We start from the raw sequence: 26,757 nt of genomic DNA, 5'->3' as shown, positions 1-26,757 counted from the left end.
TTTTTCAGCAGGAATGTTGCAAATGAGACCTTAGATGAACTCTGTAGCACTTTTCCATTAGAAGGAAAAACAAGGATTTACGAAGTTGCATCAGTTTTCTTACCATTTTTTCAGTAACGTAACAGTTCCGAAATACCGTAACTCGTATAACGACCCCTATCGCCTATTTTTCACGGCGCGCCGCGTTTCAGCGCTTTCAGTAGTGTCGATCAAGCTGGCGGCGAAAGAGATGCGTGCGCTTTCCTCAATTTTAGTAAATTTCATCCAGTAACCATGTGTGTTGCCAACAGAGACGTTAGACACGATTGAAATTTCGCCGACTAGCCCCGTATAGCCGTAAGAGAGGTGTGTAAGAGTGTTGCATAGGGGGTTCCGATTGTCACTTGTCAGTATCGTGCGTGTGTGTGCTGCTGCGGCCCGAAAAAATGGGCCGTACGACCGGGGGTTCTCCCTCGGGCTAACCAATTTTTTTTGTGGGCCACGGAAATAGGCCATGGCCTTTTTGATAACGGCTTGGACCACCCTGCTGTGGCTAGCCTCAGGTAAGGACCTATTTCACTTTATCTTCCTTTCGTCTTAACAGGATTTTCTTTTGCCGTAATTCCTGTTTGTATTCTTAAAAAAAAATCCTGCAATTGTTCAAATTTCATCAGATACTCAGAAAATATTTTTTGTAATAAATATATGAAAACTACTAACAATAAATTATTTTTTAACTGGATTACGTATTTTATAAAAATATTTTATCCAAATTTGTTTAAATTTTGTTTTATTTCAAAATTAAATATTTTTGCAAGTATAACTTGAATTAAATAACTGCTATTTTGTTTTCAATAGCTTATAACGCATTTAGAAAAAAGATTAAAAACTAAATTAATATTTTAATGGGAAAATAAATTTTTGGCAAAATCGTGTACACTTCATTTTATCAGCTGTTGTCAAAAATGTATATAACATAACACTTATTTTTAAACCTTTTTACCCTTAAAAGATAAATATCAAAATATTACAGTGATTGTCTTGTAAATACTGAATCTTATAGAGGCAGTAACAGAATATATAAAAAGAACTGACCAAATTTATTAGCTGTCAGTGATTAGATAATAATAAATCAATTTTATATTAAATCATTTTTTGATGGTTTTTTTAAATATCTTTTTTTTTCTTTTCTTGCTGCAATTAGACAAAATTATACCGTTTTAGCATATTCTTGCAAGTACTCTATTCTCTAATGCTAGTGGCTCCTAGGATAATATGTCTAGAAGTTGACAGATATAGAATAGCCTATTATAATTTACTATTTTTATAGGGAATAAGCCACAATTTTACTTTAAAATAAGTTTATCTTGACGTTTCGGTTTCCATTTCGAAAATCGTTCTTATTTTGAGTATTTTGAGAACGATTTTCGAAGTGGAACTCGAAGCGTCAAAATAAACTTATTTTAAAGTAAAATTGTGCTTTCAGTTGGCACAAGAAAATAGTTACATTAGGATATTAGAAGTTTATAGTTCATTTTTATATTTCATGTACGATATGCATTCTAAATCGATCCAAAAATTCTTCGTGATATTCAAAAATTCCTCTAGTTTTGTGAATTTTTAGTATTGCCTTATATTTTTCCTCTACTTGTTTCAACTATTTTTTAATATAATGTTATTTTTTTCGTAATTTTGTATTTCTTTAATTAAATGACATTCGGTACATTTATCTTACGGTACAATCTGGCCTTTCAGGATCAATCAGGAATTCAAAAATTTTATTGTTCTTTCCAGTTTCTTGTTCCCATTGCTCCTATGTCGGTGCGGACGACATTAAACCACTTTCATCGTGGCTTCCCTCTTAATTTCTTCCCTTGTTCTCCTGCTTGCAGAACTATTGGGACGTTGCTTTTTTTTTGGCATTCGTAAAACATGTCCCAACTATCTACCTTTCTGTGATTTTCTGTGTTATTTTGGGTTTCTTATAAATTTCCATTTGCTCCTGGTTTATTCTTCTAAGCCATTCCCTGTTAGCCTCCTTTATCCAACCCAAAACTTTTCTCAAGACTTTTCTCTCCCAAATCTTTAACTCTTTTTCTTCTTTCTGATTCATTGTCCAAGTTTCACACGCATACAACACTTTTCGTCTCAATATTGTTCCATAAGTTCGAATCTTGGCTGCCTTGGACACGTTTTTTGTCCTCAACATTGCTTTTAATGATCCTACTGCGTTGCCACCTTTTAACAAGTGTATATATATTTCTTTCTCTTCGCCTTCTCTATTTGTAACTGTTACTTCCTGGTACTCATATTCTGTTACCTTCTCAAATTTATACTCGCTCGCTTATTCGTTCTTAGAGTGATCCATTTCTATTTTTAAACGTGTCAGAAATACTAAGTCATCTGCGAAACCTATGCATTGTTGTCTTTTATTAAGACTCTTGCTGCTTATCTGGATCTTGGCTCCTCTTATTATTTTTTATAGAACTAGATTAAATAAGTCTGTCGACAGTGGGTCTCCCTGTTTTGATCCTCTATTGACGATAAACGGATTTGAAAGACTTCCTTGTATCATGACTTTATTGACTGCATTTTGTTACCGTCATTTTAACTAATCTCGTCAGTCTGATATTCCTAGTAATTTAGTCCGTTTTGTGAGATGAAGTCAAAGGCCTCTTTAAAATCAATAAAAAATATATTATGCTAACCTAGATTTTGTCTATAGCTGTTGTTTTGTAAAAACTTTAGCATAAAAATTTGATCGAATGTTTTTCTTCCCTGTCTGAAACCAGCCTGGTATTTTCCTATTATATCTGTTTCGTAGGTTTTTGTTCTACTTCTTATACTTTTTGCTAATACTTTATATATCTTTTAAAGCCTTTTGTTGTTCCTACTGTGCCATTTATTATTCGATTGTAAAATTTTCATTTAATGCAGTTTATTATAATTTACTGTTTTAAAGTCTTGTCGGCATTGAGTTTTATTCTTACTTATCTGATACTTTATACACCTCTAATAGTGTGATTCCTCTGTAAGTTTCACTGCCAGTTTTATCACCTTTCTCCTGAATTGGACAGATGAGTGCTACGTGCTCTGGCATTTTTTCGTTTGCCCATATTTTTATAATAAGTCATGCTATCTTTTTCTGCAGTATATCTCCTCCTACTTTTAATATTTCTGCTGGTACTCCACTTTCTTCTGCAATTTTACTACTTTTTAGATCGCTTATTACTTTTATTACGTCCTTTTCTGTCGGTTCTTGTATTTGTCGTTGTTCTGTTTCTTGTATTCGTTGTTGTATTTCTGTTTCTGTTTGGCCTTTATCTTTTAATAATTCATCAAAATACTTTGCCCATCTATTTAATTTTTATATCTTGACTCCAAGTAACATACCATCTTTATTTTATTCATATACCATCTGTAAAACATTTTATTTTGTGTCACTCTTGTCTTTTTTACTCGTTGATAAAAATTTCTAACTTCTTTTTGGACATAGTTGTCTTCTCTTATTTCTTGTTGTTTTTCCAGTAGTTTTCTGTTTTTTTTTGGCTGTATGATCTCTATGCAGGCAAGAATTTAGTTTCGCTTCTTTTGGTTTTATAATACTCTTTACTTTTTTCTGTATTACTTCTAATATTTTCCATTTTTTGCGTTGTTCCTTTGTGCTAGGATACTTTTGCAGTCCGTATCAACCAAATGTTCTCTCTTTTCATTTTCTGCTTTTCCAATGCTATTCTCCCATTTCTTATCTACATAGGTTCACCGTCGTGAATCTTCCCAATCTATTGTTTATTTCTTTCTCTATTCTTTTTGTTACCTCTTTATCTTTGAGATGAAAAAAATTTAACCTAACCTAACCTTCTTCTTCTTCTTGTTCTTTCTCTTTATAATCAATTCTGCTTGTTCATTGGCGGATTAATACCTCTATAGAAGGTTGTCACCCCATCTTTTGCGCGGTCGTCCGATAACTCTTCTGCCGATTGGTGACCTATCTCTTGCTATTTTGACGACACGGGTCTCCTCCATTCTGCTTATGTGGTTATTCCATTCTTTTTCTCTATTTTGTGTCTATTCATTTGTACACTGTACTTTACATTTTCTTCTAATGTCTTCACTTCTCTTTCGATCTTTCAGCGAATCTCCTGTAATTCTTCTCAGTACTCTCATCTCTGCCGTTTCCAGTAGCCTTTGCGTTGTGTCTGTGTCAGGTCTTGTTTCTGAAGCATATGTCATTATTGGTCTTATACTGGCTTTAGAAATGCTTGACTTCATCTCGCTGTTAATGTGTCTATTATACAGAAGATGGGTTACATTTTTGAGTCTTACTCTGTCAAATGCTTTTTATAGGTTAATCAGACACAGAAGTGCTGATCTATTTACTCTAGTGATTTCTCAGTAGTTTGTTTTATAACGAATATTGCATCTGTACACGATCTTCCACTACGAAAACCCTCTTGTTGATCTGCTAAACTTATCCTCTGATTTATTAGCACTTGTAAAATTTTAGTAGTAAGTTTTAGCGTAGTATTTAACAAGTTTATACCTCTGTAGTTTTCTGTGTTTTTTATTTTCTTTTTTAAATAGTAGAACTAGTTCGCTTGTTCTCCATTCTTCCGGCATTTCATTGTGTTTTATAATGTTATTAATTAATGTTGTTAATTGTTCTGTAATTGCTGCTCCACAATATTCCAGTAATTCGTTTGGTATCCCGTCTTTGCTGCTTTTCTGTTCATCAGGTTTTCAAGTATTTTCCAAACTTAATGTACATTTATATTAAGTTGTTTATTTGTGGTAATATCTGGTGTTTCCGGTTCTAGCTTCGTTTGTTCTTCCTCTGCATAGAGTTTTTTTAGGTAGTGAAGCCACGTATTCTTTTCTATGTATTTTGGTTCTATTTTTATATAGTATGCGCCATATTTCCTTTTGCAGACCATAAAAATCATGTTCCACTTCTTTCGAAAAGCGTTCCCAGTGATCATTTTTTATTTTTCTTACAAGTACATGTGTTTCTTTTCTAATTGTCTTGTAATTATGGTATGCCTCTTGTGTTTTGGTTGACATGTATTTTAGGTAAGCTTTTTTCTTTTCTTTACATTTTTCCTTCACTTCTGTACAAAACCATGGAGTTCTTCTCCTTGGGAACGTTTATTTTTATTTACCAAGAACTTCCTTGGCCGAGGCTGAGATATTAGACTTAATTTTTGCCCAGCTTTCTTCTACTCTATCACTTTCTGTGATGGGGTCGAACCTAATCTATTATAATAAATAAATGTTACCACAATTTAATGTACTATACTTGGATTAGTTTTTTTTTAAACGTCTAGTACCACATGGATAACACATTTGTGTTAATCAGTAGCTGCAGAATATCCAAGTATCTATGCTGGTTAAACTCATGTTTAAGGCCTCTTGCTTTCTGGTCACCTCATTGACGGCTTACACCTCCAAGTCCTTGTTTACATTGCCATTGCGAATATACCGATAGGCGTCAACTATATATTCAAGTATTTTATTCTGATGTTTTTGTATGATATTTCTGTTGCCTGTTCTAGCACAGCCTCATAATTAAATACCATTTAACTTAAAGGTATTAAAATCCAGGAACTGATTTTTAAACACTAGCTGATACAGGAAAGCTTATTAGACACGTCGAAAGAGTGACTTATCTACCCATAAACCAATACATTTTTCTACATAAGTTCTTCTTTATTTACAAAAAACCCGCCTTAATCTATAAAGTTATTAGCGGAATGGTAACAATTATTTAGCAAGAACAACAATACAAACGAAATATTAACGGTAGGCGGCCAGCAGATTGAGAGAGTAAAAAGATATACTTACTTGGGAACGATAATCACAAAAACTAACGATTTTACTGCAGAAATGAGAGTCAGTTCGTGAAAATGAAAAAAATTTTATGCAGCAAAGATCTGACATTGGCGCTCAGAATAAGGCTAATTAAATGCTATGTACACAGTGTACTCTACTATGGAGCTGAATCAGGGACATTAAACCATGTCCACATTTGAAATGTGGACATTTAGAAGATTGTTAAGGATTCCATGGAAAGATAGAATCACGAATACAGAAGTGTTAAGGAGAATAGGCAGAGAGGGAAATGGAAAATACAATAAAAGAAAGGAAATTGCAATATCTCGGACATGTGATGAGAGGCGAAAGATACAACATCTTGAGACTCATAATTCAAGGAAAAGTAGAGGGTAGGAGAACCGTAGGAAGAAGACGCGTTTCCTGGTTGAAGAACCTGAGAGAGTGGTTTGGTTGTAGCTCAAGGTAATTGTTCAGAGCAGCTGCCTCGAAGGTCGGAATAGCCTTGATGATTGCCAACCTTCGTCGCGGAGATGGCACTTAAAGAAGAAGAACAATTAATTACACTTTTCTTGATAAATTAAAGTCTTTTAAAATCAAAAATAGGTTATCAACAGTATTTTTTGAATTTAAAATGGCTTTAAGATTCTGTAACGAGTAAACTTTTTGCACTTTTCCACTAGAACATGTTGTACCTACTGTAAGGAGTGAACCGCACTTACCACAAATTGGGCGTTCTTCTTTTTTAAATAAACGTTATTGAGAAAACTAAGTATGTCCAAGTCGTAAACGGAAAATAATTTTTTTCTTTGGTCTGAATACCTAGAGTACATTGTTTCTTTGAGCAGTATTTGTTTTTACGATTGGTAGGTTGCTAACCTTGCCAATCACCCTCCACATTTTATCCGGGCTTGGGACCGGCTGTAGTAACCGCAGAGCTACTCAATCCACCCCGCAATCACCCCAGGCAGTGCAATAGAACAAGTGATGGAGTTTAAATATCTAGGCATCACATTATCTAGCGAAACCGAAGTGGAAGATCAAGTGAATAGAGCAAACAGGGCGGCAGGCTGCCTAAACGAAACAATATGGAGAAATAAAAATATCGGGAAAGAAACGAAAGGCAGAATTTACAAAACAGTCATCAGACCAATAATGACATACGCGGCAGAAACAAGACCTGACACAGAGAGAACAAAAAGGATGTTAGAAACAGCAAAGATGAAAACACTTAGAAAAATTGATGGTAAGACACTATGGGACAGAGCTAGAAGTACAAATATACGACATAGATGCAAGGTGGAGAACATCAAAAACTGGGTAAAAAATAGAAGAGTAGAATGGAACGATCATATAAGCCGAATGACAACAAATAGAGTAGTAAAGACGGCAAGAGACGGTTCCCCAATAGGAAGACGATCAGTAGGAAGACCACGCAAACGATGGAATGACAACTTACTGGAGGCACATTGAAAAACAGACAGAGTCATGTCTATATAAAAAGAAGAAGAAGAAGAAGAATACCTAGAGTGTAGAAATGTTCTCTTTTTCTGTTCTTTCTTGTTCTATTCTGTTGTTATCTAAGATAAAATATAGCACCATTCGCCCGGAGTTACGTTTTTTGAGTTAAACAATTGTTTATGTATGCCAAAATATTTCCTTGATCACCCAACTTTTTTAGGATGTTCAGTATACGGTGTTTCCATACTGTATCAAGTGCTTTAGTCATGTCAAAGTAAATTGCCACACACTTTTGATTATTTTTAAAAGCTTCGCGAATAGCGTTTTCCAGATTTATAATTTTGTTGACTATTTTTTCCATAAGTTTACATGAAGAACATATAAGACGATATGATTCTGGTTGTAATTTATCTTTATATCGTTGAATATTATAAATGATTTTGTAACCAAATAATATTAAAAATTTAGAGTAGAAACTCGTTTGCTTCTATGGGATATTTTTTAATAATTGTATTGGTATGTCATGTGGACCTGCTTATATATCTTTTATAACATTAAGTGCTTCTTGAAACTCATCATAACTAAGAAGTGTATTGATAGGGTTAAATTCGTCCGAAATTGTAATAGGTACTGCCTCCTCCTGTTGTTTGTAAGTTAGGAACCCGTTACTGTAATTGTGGTTGAATGAGAATTTTTTATATGAACCAGCTAGTTCATTTACTAAATTCTGTGGGTCAGTTAGTAATGTCCTTTCTTTTTCTAGACTTACAATCTGTTGGTAAGTATGCCGTCCTGTTATTTATTTTAAATTTTTTTTTCACTCCGATGAACTTAAGTTCTAGATTTTTTTTTTCAAATGTGGTTTCTTCAAAAGTCAATGTTCAATTATATTATTGGTGAAATCGACATGTACAGATTTCAACTCACTAAGTCTAATGCGCTATTTCTTTTTCTACTTTTATATTACAACAATCTCAGTCTGCAATTTCTCGGTTGATTGTCACGAACAGCAAATATGGCTATTGTCACCAACAGCAAATGTAGCAACAACTTTTGCTAAAAAGTCAGCACGTTACTAGTGGACTGGTCCCAATACACTTCCCTCTGGTACACCTGCACGCGTTTCTCTCACATTAGATAACATCCTCTTGGTTAATTCTGAAATATTTATGTCTGACCTATATGATAAATAATTCTAAATAACAGAATTTTTCTTCTTCCTAATGTAAAAATTTTCTTCTTTTAATGAGATATTTTCATTTTATCTTTCCCGTCTTCTTTCTTACTATTAGAATCGTAGTTGATTCAAATTTTCTGTGTCTGCGCCCGTGCGCCGGCACAAACATTTTTGGTAACAGGTTACTTCTTTCAAATATTTTTTTTTTATTTTATTAACGCATCAACCACGAAGGGTCATTAGCGTATTTAGATTAATACAATATAGATACAATAAGTAAAATATACATTAGTTTACAATAATAATATTAATAATATCTTTGTGTTTACAATGTACATTTTAGATCTTTTGAAGAAGTTGGCAGTCTTTAAGATAGGAAAATATTTTTCGGGTGTCTGTATTTTCTTCTAGGGCATCTCTTAGGGAGTTGGGTATGTTATATTTGAGTCGTTCACCATTATATTTTGGACACTGTATTAAAAAATGTGTTACCGTTAGAACACTGTTGCACACTTCACACACTGGTTTATTTTTGCGCTGTAATAAATAGTCATGAGTAAGTCGTGTATGGCCGATACGGAGACGGGTAAGTATCACTTGCTCTCTCCTGTCTTTTGTTTTTGGTTTCCAAAGATGAGAATGTTTGTTGACTTCGTATAGCCTTGATGGAGTGTTGTTCCAAGTTTGTTGCCATTTTTGAATTATTATTTGTTTTAAGTATGGTTTTAAATCGTTTTGTACCAATATATTACTTTCTTCGGACATCGGGTTAGTTGGTGCGTTTTTAGCCAGTTTATCTACAACTTCGTTACCTTCAATTCCTCAATTCCTATATGAGAAGGCAATTTTTTTTTATATTTCTTTCAAAAATTTCTATTCTTGGCATCTTTTTCAAATTCTTTATTTTATATTTATTTGTTCTGTTACTGATATTTTTTTTTAATGTATGTATATATGTCTTTTTAAAATTCTTTTGCTTTCATGATATTAAAACTTAAAATCCATTAATGTTAAAGCCTTTTATTGTTCCTACTGTGTCATTTATGATTAGATCATAAAATTTTCATTTAATGCAGTTTCTTATAATAATAACTTTATATGTTATGACTATCTTCATCAATAATTTATAAACCTTTGTAGAAAATTTCTTGGATATTCGGTTATATTCTAGTATATTTTTTTTGTATTTTTTAATGTATATCACATGACCCAATCTATTCGTCCAGCTCTACATGATTCGATAATTTTTTTTATTGGTTTTACCCTTTTTATTAGTATTATATGACTGTACTTAGTACCTCCTGGCAATTACTTATTAACTGATTTATTGTTTTACTTTTTTATCTTTGACTCTTTTTTAGATAAACATTTTTTGACCTTATTTTACATCAGTTCGAATTCACCAGCAATTTTCTTTTTAATACATTTTTCACACATACTTTTCCTATATATATATATATATATATATATATATATATATATATATATATATATATATATATATATATATATATTTATAAAATAAAGTTCTTATTGCCTCTCCAGTCCTGATCTACTCTTCTCACGTGTCCATACCAAATTAAACGTTTTTTATTCAATGTAACTAAGTATGTCTTGTTCTACTGCCATTCTACTTTTGATCTCCTCATTTTAGATCTGATCCAACCCTGATCAACTCCATTTAAGTTGCTGTAATTTTGCACCTGTTTCGTTTGTTTATTACCCAATTCCTTGCTTCGTAAGTCATTACACTACATTCCAAGGTATTATATTATATCTTCTTTGTAATTCTGGTAATCTACCTATCTTATAATACCCCGTCCATTAGTTTGATACATGTTCTTGTCTGTGCTAACCTACTCGTTATCTCCTTGTCAGCGGTTCCATTCTTTGAGATAATGAATCGTAAGTAATTTAATTTTTCAGTGCCGTTAATTTTCCTATCTTTGTCAATTTCCATGTTTCTCACTGGTTCTTGTTCCGTTGTTAAGTATCCGGTCGTTTCTAGGTTTATTTCTAGTCCATTTTTTGTGTACTCCTTTTCTTGCTTTTGGAGCATATAGGACATATCTTTTTTATCTTAAGCCGTTAACACTTGATCATCTACATAACTTAATGTGCACAAGAATTCGTCTCGGATTGGTATTCCCATTTAATATTTTTTCTAGGAATATCTTAAACAGCGTCGGACATGTAGAGCATCCCTGCAGTAAACCTTCTGTGGTGTTAAATTTGTTCGAGAATTTATTATTGATTTTAACTCGTACCCCGTTGTTGTTGACTAGATTTTTTACGGATTCACATACATAATTGTTTTCTGGGAATCGGATCATACACCTTTTTTAAATCGACGAATGCCATGTGTCTTTATACTATTTTTTGTGTCAGTTTCGTTTATTTGTAGGTGTTCTATTTAATTTTGTTCTACCAGCGGCGAAACAAAAAAAATTCGTTAAACGATATTTCTGACTCAATATATGCTACTTTATACTTTGTCTTTCTATCTCTAATTTCTGCTGCCTGTTCCTAAAGTATCGTCAATTTACTAAAGAAAATACTTCATTCGATTACTTTTGGAGTTCTCATATTTATTCGAGTTACATCTTCAGGATGTCTGTTATATATCTGCACATTTTTAATTGACATATTTTTTAGCACTCTTGCTGTAGATTCTGTTGAAACTCTAAAATTAGACATAGAATGTATTAAGTATTTTTGAATCAAATAAATTCTTCGCTATTACAAATCTTTTATGTTTTGCTTCTTTTACTATACTTATTTTTTGACCTCTAGTCAAGAGGAAGTCAAGATTTGTTTCATTTTTGGGAGCATAACTTTCTTATAGCGAGCTACGGACGGAGCGGTGAATCGCGCAGAGGTGTGATAAAAAAGACGAACGACTAAAACAACTGTAAGGACAGATCGCTTGAAGCACAGATTTTATACCTATAGGTGTGTTAATACGATAAAAAAGCTATGCTTTCCCTCCTTGGTCACTACTGGAGTGCCACATCCCATTTTTAATTTCAGCTTATGTTTTTTCTATAATTTTGGCTTATATGAACGGACCAATTCACCCTTAATTAGAAAGTTTGTCCTTTCTGCTTTAATTCTTTGACTTTTGCAATTATATAACCGTCTAAAAAGATTCACTGTTTTGATTGTTATGTATGTATGTACACCATTCCCTTCCGATAAATATGTACTCATTTTAAATTTTCCTGTGCGTAGGTCCTCGTAAGCAATCTACACTTTTTCCTTAAGTCTACGAATTCTTGTTCGTCCATATTTGTTGATAAATTTGAAACATATATATCAGTATTTTGCAATTTGTCTGCTGAAACCAAGTATCTCAAGGATTTTGTATTTTTTCTTAACTTTCTACCTATTCTTCCGTTTTATTCTAGGAGTATCTACTAAACTATGCTATGTATAGCAATATACATAGCATCATAGTAAACATTTTTTGAAAACGGGTTGTTTATGTTTGTGTCTCTTGTCTAGTATTTAGCTTAGCATGTCTTTATCATCGATTTGGACGAAATCCTCCAATACCGTCTATCCTATGGCACTACAGCCCAACTCAAGCCCTTGTCTCCCTCATCAAACCTCTCCATCCGTTACGGCCTGTAGCCATTCTCCTCCACCATCGACTGCCAAGGAGATTTCTAGCATCTTCGTCCACATCATCATCCCATCGCTTTCTCAGTCTTTCAATAGGTCTCTTCCCTGCATTCATGCATTCAACAGTTTTTTTTGGAAGCCTTGGCCTAAATACTTGGCCTGCCCGTTGAAAACGCTGTAGGCGGACATACTGAGGTAAAGGTGGTTTTTATATATTATCATCATCATTGGTGCTACAGCCCTATAAAAGAGCCTCGACCTTCCCAAGTCTATTACGCCAGTCAGTTCTATCCATTGCCAACTGTTGCCAGTTTGCTGCGCCTATTTGTCTACCATCCTCATCTACACCATCCCTTCATCTGAGTTTTGGTCTACCCCTTTTTCTACTTCCCACAGGTTGTGACATAAGGATTCTTCTAGGAGGGTTGTTCTGCTGTGATCTTGCCAGATGTCCTGCCCATCTTAGTCTTCCTATTTTTATAAAATATACTACGTCTTTACCACCAAATATATGTTTATATCTGTGATATATCTCGTAGTTGTACCTCCTTCTCCAAACACCATTTTCACAGATGCCACCAAATATTCTTCTCAGGATCCTTCGTTCAAATATAAGCAGGAGATTTTCATCTGCCTTGGAAATGGTCCATGCCTCCGACCCATATGTCAACACTGGTTGTATAAGGGTTTTGTATATGGTTATTTTTGTTTTTTGGCTTAAGTTTCTGCTTCTCATATGTCTACTCAGTCCAAAATAGCATTTGTTTGCTAGGATTATTCTTCGCTTGATTTCTTCCGTCATGACGTTCTCCTTGGTGATCAGGGAGCCTAAGTATGTGAATTTGTCCACCACTTCAAAGGTAGAATTATCAACCGTGAATTGGTGGCCGATGTTTCTGGCTCTATTGTTGGGTGTTAATGCCATTATCTTAGTTTTATTTTCATTTACTTGCAGGCCCATATTTTTTGAGGCGTGTGACAAGGTGGTATACATTTTTTCTAGCTTGCGTGTTGTGCGGGCAACTAGATCAACATCATCTGCATATGCCAAAATTTGGGATGATTTATTAAAAATGTTTCCTCTGCTGTCTATTTGGGCATCCCTGACCGCCTTTTCCAAAGCTATATTGAAAAGGAGACACGCCAGCGCATCTCCCTGTCGCAGCCCAACATGCGTTTCAAATGCCTGTGATTGTTCGCCCTGTCACAGAATCATAGGCTTGGAATACAGCAAGCGCAGAACGGATGATGACTATATATGTATCAGATTCAGCCTTATCGACACTGAAATCAACTTCTGATAGAACAGTTTTGAAAAGGTCTATTATGTTTGTTTTGTTCTTTTCATTGCTAAGAAATTTATTATGAAATTTTCTTCTGAAGTTGATTTTCTCATCTGCTTACTTTATTTGACTTCAGGAACGGATTGTCTATGTCCTTTATGGTTTGTATATTGTCGTTCATCCTGTATCACAATTAAATGTTTTATATATCACGAAAATTGTTTATAGGACGCCTATGAATTTATTTGCCGGTGTTTAAAGGAAAGATTACTTCGGTTATTTTATTTTCGTTTTTATAGAGCACTGATATATTACTAACTACCATGATACTGTAACAAAAAAGGTATGCTCACTTGCCGTTCTAATTTTAATCGACTTTGCGCATGACGTCATAGCGAGACAAAGCCAGGGGACTTGTGTGGATCTTATTTTAACGATACATCATATGGCAACGTTGTTCCATTACTGTAATGAACAACTTCGAAAGTTAAACAATTAACGGTAAGTATACCTCGATGCCATATCTTGCACTAAGAAGTCATCACAAGTTACTTTCTGTGAAAACGTGGTTTGAAAATTAATTAGTAATTTGTAAAATTAATTAAAGAAATATATGATTCTTCGATTATAGAAGATATCAAATCATTTTGTAGCAATATCAAAATAGATATTGCTACAAAACATAAATTAAATATAAAAGACCGGTAAAATGTAAATAATTTGAAATATAAGGAAAAGCAGGACATACTTCAGACTCTATGAATATCATTTAGACATTTATTTTACAATCTTCGTGATTTTTCTCTTGCGGATATTATAATTATCTTTAATATTTTTATTTAGAATTAGTATTTTAAAATATTTTAAAATTTTTTATATATTATATATTTTAAAATTGCCACCTAATGTTCCCATTTATAGGGCCTAGTATTCGTCTCAGTACCGTTCTCGCAAATATGTCTATCCGGTTTACAGATTTTTGAGTTAACACCCAAGTTTTACATCCATAGCTCACTATCGATCGGATTATATTTATTTAAATATCGGGCTCATAGCAAAGTATCTCCTAAATAGATAAATCTATTAACTTTTTCTAAGTTGTCAACTGTCAGGTAGAGTCGTGTTACTCTCTCCCATCGACTTTGTACTAGGATTTTAACAGAAGACAGAATGACCTCATTCTCTCTCCTGTTGCCGAACAGAATGTACCTAGCTTCGACTTTTTAAATAATTTTAAACTGTTTGTCCTTGTTTAGTGTAGTGTTATGTTCAACTGTATGTTTAATTTTATGTCTATGACATTCTGGGATGGGTGGATAGCCCAAAATTGACGAAATGTCCCTGAAGATGCTCTAGTGAGCTTGAAGTTTTTCTTTGTGTATTTGAAGTTTACGAATGCCATATCTCATCTTGGTCCTTTTAACCAGCCTGTGCTTGCTTAAACATTTGGCAGCCCTCCGAGTTTTTCGTTGAATTTAACTGCTTTTTCACACAGAATCGGACTAGAAATAGGTTTTCCCCGGAAACTCTTTTGGGTAAACCACTTATACTCAGCATGTTTGAGTCAAGGTCAATCGTTTTACGCCTTCAATGGTTTTACGTGAATCTGTCAAAAAAATCAAGCTGGGACATAAAATTACTTATGCTCGTCTTTTGTTTTTTATATCCGTCTTACCAGCTTACCAACTTTGTATTCATTGGACAACTTGGTTACAGATTCATTTTTCTCTAACCGTTTATTAAACTCGTATTTACTTCATAGAAAGGACAAAACGTGATTGTTTAGGCATTTCAATCTAGTCTTAATGAGATAAGTCGGGATTTCGTGTAACCGGTAGTTCTGTTAATCGACGTGAGGTATCAAAGATAAAGTAAAATAGAGTTAGCGCGCAATAACATTGGTTTAGCAAGTGATAATAAGTATTAACACTATTTATTATCTCATGCTTTAAAAACTCACACAACTGACACTAGCCATGTCAAACTAGGGGCGTTGTGCGCTAGCTCTATTTAACTTTATTTGATACCTCGCGTTTTTAACAGCTTGCAACTCCAATTTGCGTCCATTTTCATCACCTTAAAAAAATCCCTTTAATTTGATATAAAAAACATACGTCATAGGCAGCGTATATTTTTGTTCAAAAATTAATTACCATTAACAACAAGAGAAATCATAAGATTTCCTACTTGGCGAAACTGAATTCAAATCTTTACCACTGTGCTTTCTACAAGTTACAAAGCAGACAGATTGATGAATTAGTCGGCAAGGGTATCTAAAATATGCATTCCACATGCCGTTCATCATTGTCAAAATTCGTAGTGAATTCAGTTTCTGGTACTACAAACAGAGTAAAGAAATAAAACATGACGGTATTAGATTTTTATTTCGATGCAGGGCAGCGGCAAGCCGCTTATGCGTATTTCAACCTCTTTAGGTCTCATCAGAGCGGCATATGCTGCTGCTCTGAATCGAAACAAAATCTATCCCGTCGTAGGACAATAATTCTCGAAATATTTATTTACAGATATAACAACGCCTGTCTGCTTTGCAACTTGTAGAAAGCACAGGGGTAAAGATTTGAATTCAGTTTCGCCAAGTAGGAAATCTTATGGTTTCTCTTATTGTTATTAGATGGCGTTGTTACGTCTGTAAATAATTATTTCGATAATTATTGTCCTACGACGGGATAAATTTGGTTTCGATTCAGAGCAGCAGCATATGCCGCTCTGATGAGACCTAAAGAGGTTGAAATACCTATAAGCGGCTTGCCGCTGCCCTGCATCGAAATAAAAATCTAATACCGTCATGTTTTAATTACCAATATTTGAATTAAAACTATTTCCGACTACTTTTTTACTGGCAACATGTTATGAATATATTCTCCTATTCTTAAATGTATGTAAAAATGTGAGTTTGATAACTACTTTATGAACGTAGTAATCTTGCAGTTGGATCTCGTACTATCTACTTTTTTTATAAAAAAGAATAATTTATTATTTAGATAGATTATTGTTTTCTTCATTTTGACAAAATAATAACTGACGTCTCACAATATCGCGCTCTTCCGATTTAAATTATCCCTGTCCTTTTCTATATATTTATTCTTGCAGATATATATTAAATTTAAGAAACAAAATACACCCTTATCGTACTCTAATATCACACTATATTTTCCTTTAATAATTTAGTTGAAAAAACTAAATTATATGTAGGATTTAGAGTTGGGTGGGACTCAACCTATCGACCTGTCGATAAAATAAAATTACAGTTACAATCTTTAAATACTCACCAAAATTTACCTATTATCTATAAATAGCTTATGTTTATACTCCATAAATTATAGCACTAATTTGCAAGAAAACTGAAAACACCTGTGTTTGCTACAAGCGGGAATATCGTTACATCATCAGGACACATGTTAAATGTTGGCAAAATTTTGAAAGAAAAGATACATGGCGCGCGGAGAGATTTGTAGGTGCGGTCTGATTGACTAAAAATATATAGAAAAAAAGAACAGAGAAGCATATTGTTTGTATTTTATTGAATGGAGTTAGACACCTACGTAAAATCATGCGATCAACATTTCTGAGGTCATCCTTATTAGAAAGGGCACGATAAAATTTTTAATATTTCTTTTCCATTTTGTTTTTATCCAAAAGATTTCTTTCTTCTGCTTTCTTATTTTACTATGTTTACTTTTTTGATAAACAGTTGCTGCACAAGCTTTTCTCTACGCGCTTTTTACTGTACATAGATTTTATGAAATAGCTGCAGTTGCCGATAAAAAGACAAAAAAAAAATAGTTATAAAATTATTGGTATTTATTGCATAAATAAAAAGGAGCCGTTATTTTACAAAACTTGGTGTCACTGTTAACAGGACCTGTTTATGTAGAAAATATTAAATTAGCTGGTTAATAAAAGTTAAAATGTTTTTTTTGTGGCTTTAGCACTTAGCTATTTAGTCAAAAAGTTAAAATGTAAATAGTTGTAAATTTATGTACGAGCAATTAGCACTAGGAGAGAGGCTAATACAGTGGCCACCTTTCGAGTAAATTTAAGATAACTTTAATATAAATCATAATATATTAATGAGTATCAACTTAAACAACGTCAAAGCACTTGGTAAATTAAAAATGTACTCTGTAATCCCAAAGAAAGGTTATGCAGGAGTAACTAATTTTGTTTTTTTCAAAAAATGTAGTCACTGTACCAAACTAGATGGTACAGTGGCCACAAAGGTAAGGTACAGTGGCCATTACTTGCAATTCTTGTATTTTTATTTATAATATTCATAAAAAAGAAAAGTAATATTATTCTTTAACAAATATTATAAGATGATGAATCCGCTTTAAAAGTAAGCAAATTTGCTGTTCCTTGTGTTGCTCTAGCACTTTTTGGTTGGGTTAAAATGAGTTCAACATCTTCTTTTGTAATTGTCGCAGACTCTGTAACTATAAGAAATGAAACCTGTATTCTGTGACGCCTTAGAAAATTTACATTGTATTCTTGACCAGAAGAAAAACTTCTTGAAAAACTTCTGTAACTTGTGCAACATAAAATTTTAAAGTTTTCTTTGTTTGAAACCTCACGAGAACAAATGAATTCACTTGCACCATTCGTGAGGATATGTCTTCGTCAGAAATTTCATCTACTTCTGAAAATAGACTGACATCGTCGTTATCCACAACATCAGACAATTCAATATCACTGTTACTGTCATCACTGGGTATGGTTTTGTTCTTCTTTGCGTTACTTCTATTCGACTTGTTTGAACTATCAATTTTTCTTTTTACTGTTGTCTTGGCTCTCTTCACTCTACTTTGCCTTGATATTCTTTCTGCTGTTTCCGCTTCTATTCTTTTACAAATTGGTGTATCAGTTAAAATTTCAGTAGTCTTCTTTTTCCTTTGTTTTTTTTAATGGCAATAAGTTAGCTTTAGGGTATGGTTGTAGTAATACAGGGGAAATAAATCGATTTTCGGGTGTGTTCTTGGAAGTTACCATCGCTTCATAAGAAACAGTTTTCTTTTCAGTTGTTATTTCCGATGGATGTTTCTGATTTGTTTCTGGTATTTTATCTGGACAAGTTGATGTTGAAATGAACTGAATGTCCATTTGTGGTACATCGCTAACATTTGAATTATTTGGTTGTTGTCCTTCTTAATGTATGTTTGGCATGTCTGTTACAGTTGAAGCCATAAAATCATCGTCATTAAAAATGTTATCATTGAATGAAAATACCCCAGTAGCTTTAAAAGCTGATACCACATTTTTGGGACAAAAAGCAAGTGGATAAGCGTCGCTCAAAATCTCTGCTATGTCGTAAATTGTTATTCTCTTTCCAGAATTTTTCAATAACCAATTTTGACAAACATGTGAGTAATACTTTTTCAGAGGACCAAATACAGCTTTGTCTAGTGGCTGAAGGCGATGACTAGTATGTGGCGGCAAAGTCAACAAGATTATATTATTTTCTTTTGAAAATTTAATAGATGCTAAAGAAACATGGCTCTCATGATTGTCCATGATTAGTAAAATGGAAGATTCCTTTGTAGGATTAGTATGTTTCAAAATGTATCATCCACTGTTCAAATAATTCAACTGTCATCCATTCAGATGGTGCAGCACACCCCTGGGACCCTGGAGGTGCGTTTTTAACTATATAATCTTTAAAAAATTTCCTAGGGAACATTAAAAACGGCGGAATCGAATTACCTATAGCGTTTATTGCATTGCACATGGTTACCAAGGTGCTTCTTTCATTTGAAACTATATGGTCTACTTGATTCTGTTCCTTTTTGGTTATTACTTTTCCTGTATCTTGCACAGTTGTTAGCGCTGTTTCGTCAACATTGTGCTGGTCGATTAATCCCCATTGCCTTACCTAGTGATGTTGCTTCTGCTGATCGTAATGATAATTCTGAATTTCGTTTCATAAAACTTGTAAACCAAAACTTGCCTGCCATCTTGTTTTCTTTTCATGAAGTTGGTATTTTTTTCCTGTTAGCAATTGCCAAATCATAAGCTAGTTGTCTGGCACCTTTCGGATTGAGACCATGATGAAGCTTGGTCATCGTCTGTAAATAATTACTCAGTTCTTTTTCCTCGGTTAAAGAAAAAATTTGATTGATACCATAATCTGGGGTCAATATTGGAGCTCCCTCAAGAACATCTGAAGTCCACTCTATATTATTTTTATTTTCGTTGCACTTTTTAAAATATCTCCTAAACGTAGTGCGTGGAATGTCGTATGTTAAAGCAGCAGCCTTTTGTGATAATCCACTTTCCCAAACATCATAAATCGCTTTTCTCGTATTTCCATCTGTAGTTTTTCAAATACCGGGATTTTTTGGTATTTTCCGTGGCATATTACTATCTAAAACAAAATTATTTTTGATATTTTTTACAGAAAAAACGATGACCACTGCTTTTTACAAACGTATGTAGGAACAGTGGCCACCAGTAATCTTGTGAAAACTCACGAAAACCCCGACTCGCATAGTTACCTGCCGTATTAAAAAATTAAGTACTTCTAGAGTATAAGCTTTGAGAGAATGCTCCTGTATGAAAAATGCTTCTCATTCGGTTTCTTTGCGGATTAGTGAGAGATTTTTAGGCAGAAATTGTTTTAACAATTTTTTTAAACAAACTCAAAAAATAACCTTTTTTGCTTCGAAAAAACGTTTTGTGTCATTTTAAATAAAAAAAGCTTTTTGTATTTTTTTTAAAGTTGACAGTTTTCGAGTTATATGAGATTTAAAATCTGAAAAACTCGAAAATACACATTTTAAGGCTTGAAAATTCATATATAAATTATTATTTTTGAGGTTGCCAAGTATCTAAATTGATGTTTAAACATTCAGTTTCTGAAGAGCAATCGAAGCTTATTTCAATTTAGTTAATTATGCGCGTCTACCCGATGTTTAAGCCGCCGCGGCGGTGACGCGCCGCACTATATCGTGCGTATCTGTCGCTCTTATACATAATATTATACGTACTTACGACATTTATTAAAATTTTGTAACAATAGTACAAATAAATTTAAAAATCAACTATGTTATTAATAAATTACAAAATTTTATTAAATGTCAATATTTGTTGGGTTTTTTACACGTAAGTACGTATAATATGTATTAGTGCGACAGGGACGCAACAAATAGTGCGGCGCGCCGCCGTTCTAATAATTTAAAAACAACAGTCTAAATTGAAATAAGCTCCTATCGCTCTTCAAAATCTTAAATTGAGGCTCTTTCAATGTGTATTTTCGCATTTTCACATATTAAAAATCGCTTATAACAGGAAAACTGCTAACTTTAGTGAAAAATGACAGGAGACCTTTTTTTTAAATGTCACAAAAAATGTTTTTCGGAGCAAAAAAGGTGATTTTTGTACTTTGTTTAAATTGTTTAAACACCTTCTGCGCATAAATTTTGCCTGGCACCCTTCAGATTTGTTTAAAGGGGACATTTTTGAACAAGAATCCTAAAAAAACCGAATCAGAAACATTTTTCCTACGGGAGCGGTCTCACAACGTGGACTAAAGCGTTTTTGGTGTAAACATGAATGATTTTTACATACAAATGTTTAAGTAGTATGTTTATTATGGGCTAGTAATGTGATATAGTCGAAAGGCTAGCGTTTTTTTCTTCTTATATAATATAGAGAGTTATTTTTATTAGAGGCGCAAACTTTAAAGATGAAATTATCGGTTATAATTTCGATGAATAAGGTCATATTATCTTCGAAAATATTAAATGATAATATAATAAAATATTAAAATATAATAAAATTTTTAGGTAAAGCTCTAAACAACGTTTCAACTAATTTCAACTTTAGTAATATTCAAAAAGCTTTTTCTGAGTCCACTTCGCACGAAGTCAAAATTGAGTTTTTTTACAACGACTAAAAATAAAAATGAATGTGAAACAAGACAGCTATCATCAAATTATCATATTAACTATATGACCATGGAAATTATTCATCTCTTTTCCATTTTTGATCATTTTGACCATTCTTGATTGAATTTTTTACAGTACCGACCTCTTTTTAGCCCTTTCGGTACTGTGGGGACCTATATGTCCCACGATATTTAAAAAAGTTGTAGTGGTGTCTATTTGTCCCCTAAATTCACTTTAATCAAATATAACCGTATAACTAAACATTTCTTTATGTTATCCAACCAACAAGTCGATTATACAACCTCAAATTTTCTAAAAATTGGAATAGGTTGTACAACGTAGTTTTGCCGACTCTAAATAGTGACAACAGTTCTACTCTTTGCAGTTCCTGAATTATGGCCAGACGTTTAACACAAAAAGAATTAAAAAACATCGCCGAAGAGCTAAAAGACTTGGCAGAATCAGAGGAACCTTTTTCTGGCTCAGATTCTAACGAATATCTTTCCAGTAACGGTAAGTCTCATGAAGGATCAGATTAACAAGAATATTCTTCACAAGATGGAGATTTTAAAAGAGATCTCAAAAGGATAAATTCTAAAAACGAAGAGGAGGAGAAATCAGATCCAAATGACGATTAGTCTGGTCTCGTAAAGTAAAAACATCTATACATGAAGTTCCAACCAAAACATGATATTCCAAATAAAGTTTTCTAGTTCCTTTAGCAGAGCAGCTTCTAAAACATGACAGATCCAAAGCCAAAGTAAAAACACGCTTAAGTGGCCGCTCTGGAAGAATTTCTTAATGTAAAAAGGGCATAGTGAATGTCGGGGACATTTGCCAAAGCAAATTTCTACCAGAATTTCTTCAGTCGTCGTTGGAGATATGGGGTTCTCATCATATAAGTTGCAGTAGTTTTCATACAGTTTACAGTTGTTCTCAGTCATTTCAGAAATATAGTTGATTCTACATTGCCTCGGAATGGCCTTTGATTCTTAATTGATAGTTTGTACGGTCTGATTCCATTAATATTTTGTATTCATCGAATTTCTCTAAAAATTTCTTTTAGTTGGTATTGGTCAACTTGATATTGTGTTAAGAATCTTTTGACTGTTTTGTCTTGTTTAGTAATATAATTACTAACAAATATTAGGTCTATGATTGTATCCTCTTTTCCATCTTCCACTATTGAAGGATGGTGGTTGCTTCGAAGTCATGGATGTGTGTAAGTCCGTTATTTAGAGACCCGCTTTCCATTCTTTCTGCATCTCTACTGGATTCTCTATAACCTTAGGATGTGCTGTATATTAAAGTCACCAATAATAATTACAGGTTTATCATCTAGTGGGTTGTTAAAGGAGAGCTCTTGATATGTTGGTTTGTGTATGGAGAATATCTAGATGTTATCTAATCTAGCAAAAATGATTTCAATGTTCTGTTGATTGCTATCTTAACTTTTAGTGAAAGTTGGTCTAAAAATATAGTACTGGTTGTGCTTTATTACTCTCACTATCTCCATGCCTGCAATTTTTGGTCTCAGGTGATCAGGCTCCATTTTTTTTAAGTTTTAGTTTAACCGTTTATTATGTTAACTTTTTGCTCCTAACACTATTTGAACTTTACTAGAGTTTAACTAAAAATATTTAAATAAAAAAACATTCAATATATACATCTGATTTCCTGGGATCAATGCAAATTTTTTTTCAGATATTCTTATAATACAGGCCAGCATGATTTTGGGTGTTTTGAATTTAATAAGTGTCCTTAGCTAATACGGGTACGTTGATTCTAAATTTGAATTTGGTTTGATTCCATGGCGTCAAGATTTTTCATAAAAATTAAAAAGCATGTGAGATAGCGGCAGCTCTGTGGAGACTTTAAAATCTTATCCACGCTTTTGAGTCAGCAGTCTAGATTAACTGTATCTATCTATGTTTTTTGTGCAAGTGGGATAGTTTTATATTACGTTAAGAAAGAATGAACACTCAGAGAGAGACTTATACCGGGACAAAAAAATTACTTTTTTTCCCTCCCCTTCACATAAAGTTATGGTTGATGAAGTATTTTGCCAAAGCTTTAAATAAACAAGGTAATTGTTTTCGGTACAATATATACTTTAGGTCGTCGTCTTCAATTTCATGGGTTTTTTAATGATTTACCTAGTAGACTCTAAAGGCACGGAAATTTTGGAGCAAATGTATATACGTGTATAGAGATTTTATAGATTTTAAGAAAGCTTTCGATCGTACCAACTATCGTGTTTTACATCGAGAAAAGCTGTCAAATGCTATCACCAATAATCCCGAAGTCCAACAAGACTACAATATTTTACAAACTTATTAGTTCGGACATAAAAAACTGAAGTAGAGAAACTCAATGCGATTTAACCAGTCATCTGCAGGACCTCGAATTAACAGATGATATTTGTCTCACAATGCAAAGGTTTATCGATATGAAATTTAAATTTAAGACATTAAAACGGGAAGTAGAAGCTGCAGTTTTTAGGACTTTTAGAACAAATGTTTATCGATATGAAATTTAAATTTAAGACATTAAAACAGGAAGTAGAAGCTGCAGTTTTTACGACTTTTAGAACAAGGAGATAATACAACCAATATATACCAGCTCTTAGATATTAGAGAAGAGATGATAGAAGCAATCGATTTGAATAGGGGAATCCTCGAGGATATTAAAGATCACATTTGAAAGACAAACGCTGAATTTGTTTGGCTTAACAACATCTTGAGGAATAGATACATCTCTCGAAATACATTCCTTAGGTGAATCATTAACGTTTGGTGGCGTAAATGACTCTAAGTGTTAGATGGTACTATTAAAAATAAAGCTTTGGGCTAGAATTTCCAAATGACGAAAAATGAGAATGAGAACAGGTAAGAAGACGATGTAGATCTTGAGATACTTGGAGAAGGATAATTGACAAGGAAGTACAAAGCATTAGGAAGACTTTAGCGAACTGAGATATCTGGCTGGGAATGGAAAAGCATGGCGCTATCTCCTGGATGCATCAAAGTGTGTTAAAAAAATAAGTCAAACCAAGAATAAGTCTATATTGGTCTTTTTCTATTCATCAAAAATTTTTATGCTGCTTTCTTTTTATAAATTTACTCTTTTTAGTCTCTCAGTATACAGATATATAATATTAATTTAGAAATTCGGTTAATATGAAAAGGCAGTTGATTAGGTATATGAGATCATAAAGATTTTTTTGGTTCTGGTTTCCTAGAAAGATTTCTTGGCTCCTTAGTACAATGAATGTACTTGCGTCAGTCTTCTGCGAAGCCATTCAGAAAAATTAGTGCTGATATGATATTCTATACACGTCTGTACAATAAGTATTTGACTTAAGAGTAATTATTTAAATTTTAGTATACTAGTAAAAACAGTATTTAACTTAAAATTTTAAAAATACATTTCAACCGTAATTTTCCAACAGTACTTTTGAAATAAAACAACAGATATTTTACCTAATAACTTTGTTGTAAGCCGCATTTTTACGATATTAGATATTATCTTTTTTATGACTTTTAGCTAATTCTAATTCTAGAAACCGTCCCACCAATTTTTTATTAGTTACTAGGAACAACAACCTTTAGAATACACTATTCAATAAATAATAAAATGTCGATTTTAATTGGCCCAGTTTCGGCAAAACAAAAGGCGGTAACCATTAAAATATCTTCAAATTCTTCTGGGAAGCCGCGACATCGTTAGTGAATCTTTCAAATTCCACTCGTATTGCCTCATCCTTAAACAGGACCGTATCTACCCTTTCTTACTAAGGACATTGACTTTTCCAGCATTTTCGAAACACATATGGTTCGAAAACTCGAGGACAATGTAAAAAGTGGGATCTTAAAATGAATAGAGACAAAACTAAATATAATGGCAATCGACTTTATAGGACACGATTTACCCGCGAGTTCCAATTACAGAAGGTGGCAACGACAAAAAACTACTGCAAGAAGTAGTACAGGAGTAATTATGACAAGTGAGCCAAACTCATTAGTACGGGGTAAAGACATACAAAAAAAAAACAAAAGAACAAAAAACAAACAACTATTATTTCCAACAATTCTTCTTCTTCTTGTTCTTTACGTGCGATTACATCATAGCGATTCTAATCTTCGATGCCGCTACTGTAAATAGTTGTCTGAAACTGCAGTTGCACCACGTTTTTGGATTGTTTAGTCAAGATACGTGTCTTCTACCTCGACTTCTTCGTCGTTTAATTTTGCCCTGTATTATCATCTGTAGCTTTTCATAGCGCTCACCTTTCATAACATAGCCCAAATATTCCAACTTTGTAATTTTGATAGTGTTTTAAACTTTTTGTTTTCTATTCCTTTCCTATACTACTTCGTTTGTAACTATGCCCAACCGGATTATTCTAAGCATTTTTCTGTAAGTCCATATTTCGAAAGCCTCTAATCTATCGGTGGTCTGTTTCTTTATTGTTTATGCCTCCACTCTATACAACAGCACACAGAAAACTAACACCTCAAAAGTCATCGACAAATCTGTTACATAACACATTTTTTATTTTGTAACATGCTTACCTTGCTTGTCCAATTCTTGATTTGATTTCTTCAATAACGTATGTCCTAAAAGGCTTGGCACAAAATATTTATCGGATTTTTTATGCTAAAATTTATTTAAAAACTAACTAGTTATCGTAAATTCCAACTCAATATTTAACAAAACTATACTATCGAATTATGTATTTTATTATTATCGCAAATTTCTTTAAATGTCTCTCATGAGGTCCTGGACGGAATTCAGATCAATTTCTTCGTCTTAATTGTTTTCATCTTGGGTTTACTATCATTCATGATAAACTTTCCTGCGCAATACATCCCAAAAATCCTCTACTTAGCGAGTCTGTGCTAAGTTTGGAAGATTATTGTTTTTGGGGACAAAAGGTATGTGGTTATATCGAACCTAATTTTGGGTATCTTTTGACTAAGTGCATGGCAATTTGGAAAGGCAGTTATTAATATAGCTCTGAATATTCAAAGCTCCACCACTCACTCTTGCCACAAAAGGTCTGGTTACACACCTGCTAGAAATTGCTAACCAACCAAGGATTTTATCTGCAAATTTTGCATTACATTTGTACCTTACATTTTCAGGATATTCCTCTACGTTGTCTGTATAAACTCTAACAATTTCCTTCATTTCAGAATTACTCTAAAGTGAAATTTTTTTCGTTATCTAAAATATTGATTTTTTATTGGCAACGTGTACCCGCCTCAGTTGACAATATATTGGTAAACCAAAGAGTTGAGCTCGAGAGTATTTGGGCCCTATGTTTTTTTCGACATAAATCCAACCAATGGTCTTAAGACCACTTCTTCTCAATTCCAACGATACGTATTCTTAGAAGATCTGTATTGATGAGATAATCTCCTCGTTGACATTACAATCTGGGTTTTTGCTCTTCTCACCAATTTTCTTGACCTCTGTGCAGTAAATGCACGTGGTTTTC

General features: G+C 33.3%; 1 protein-coding gene across 2 annotated transcripts in view; it reads left to right on the top strand.

Annotated features, from left to right (window-relative positions):
* Positions 1–239: 239 nt before the first annotated feature.
* The window catches only part of LOC140438361 (protein kinase C-binding protein NELL2a-like), a 348,749-nt gene continuing 322,231 nt past the window's right edge, over positions 240–26,757 (top strand). For both annotated transcript variants that reach the window (XM_072528035.1, XM_072528034.1), the window contains exon 1: positions 240–542. In XM_072528035.1, the coding sequence (XP_072384136.1) occupies positions 494–542 (49 nt within the window). In that variant the 5' untranslated portion in view covers positions 240–493. The remainder of the gene's footprint in view (positions 543–26,757) is intronic.

The sequence above is a fragment of the Diabrotica undecimpunctata genome, chromosome 4, assembly GCF_040954645.1.
Source record: "Diabrotica undecimpunctata isolate CICGRU chromosome 4, icDiaUnde3, whole genome shotgun sequence".
Lineage (NCBI taxonomy): Eukaryota > Metazoa > Arthropoda > Insecta > Coleoptera > Chrysomelidae > Diabrotica > Diabrotica undecimpunctata.
The sequence above is the reverse complement of the archived record's forward strand: the minus strand, read 5'-3'. Positions and strand labels throughout refer to the sequence as shown.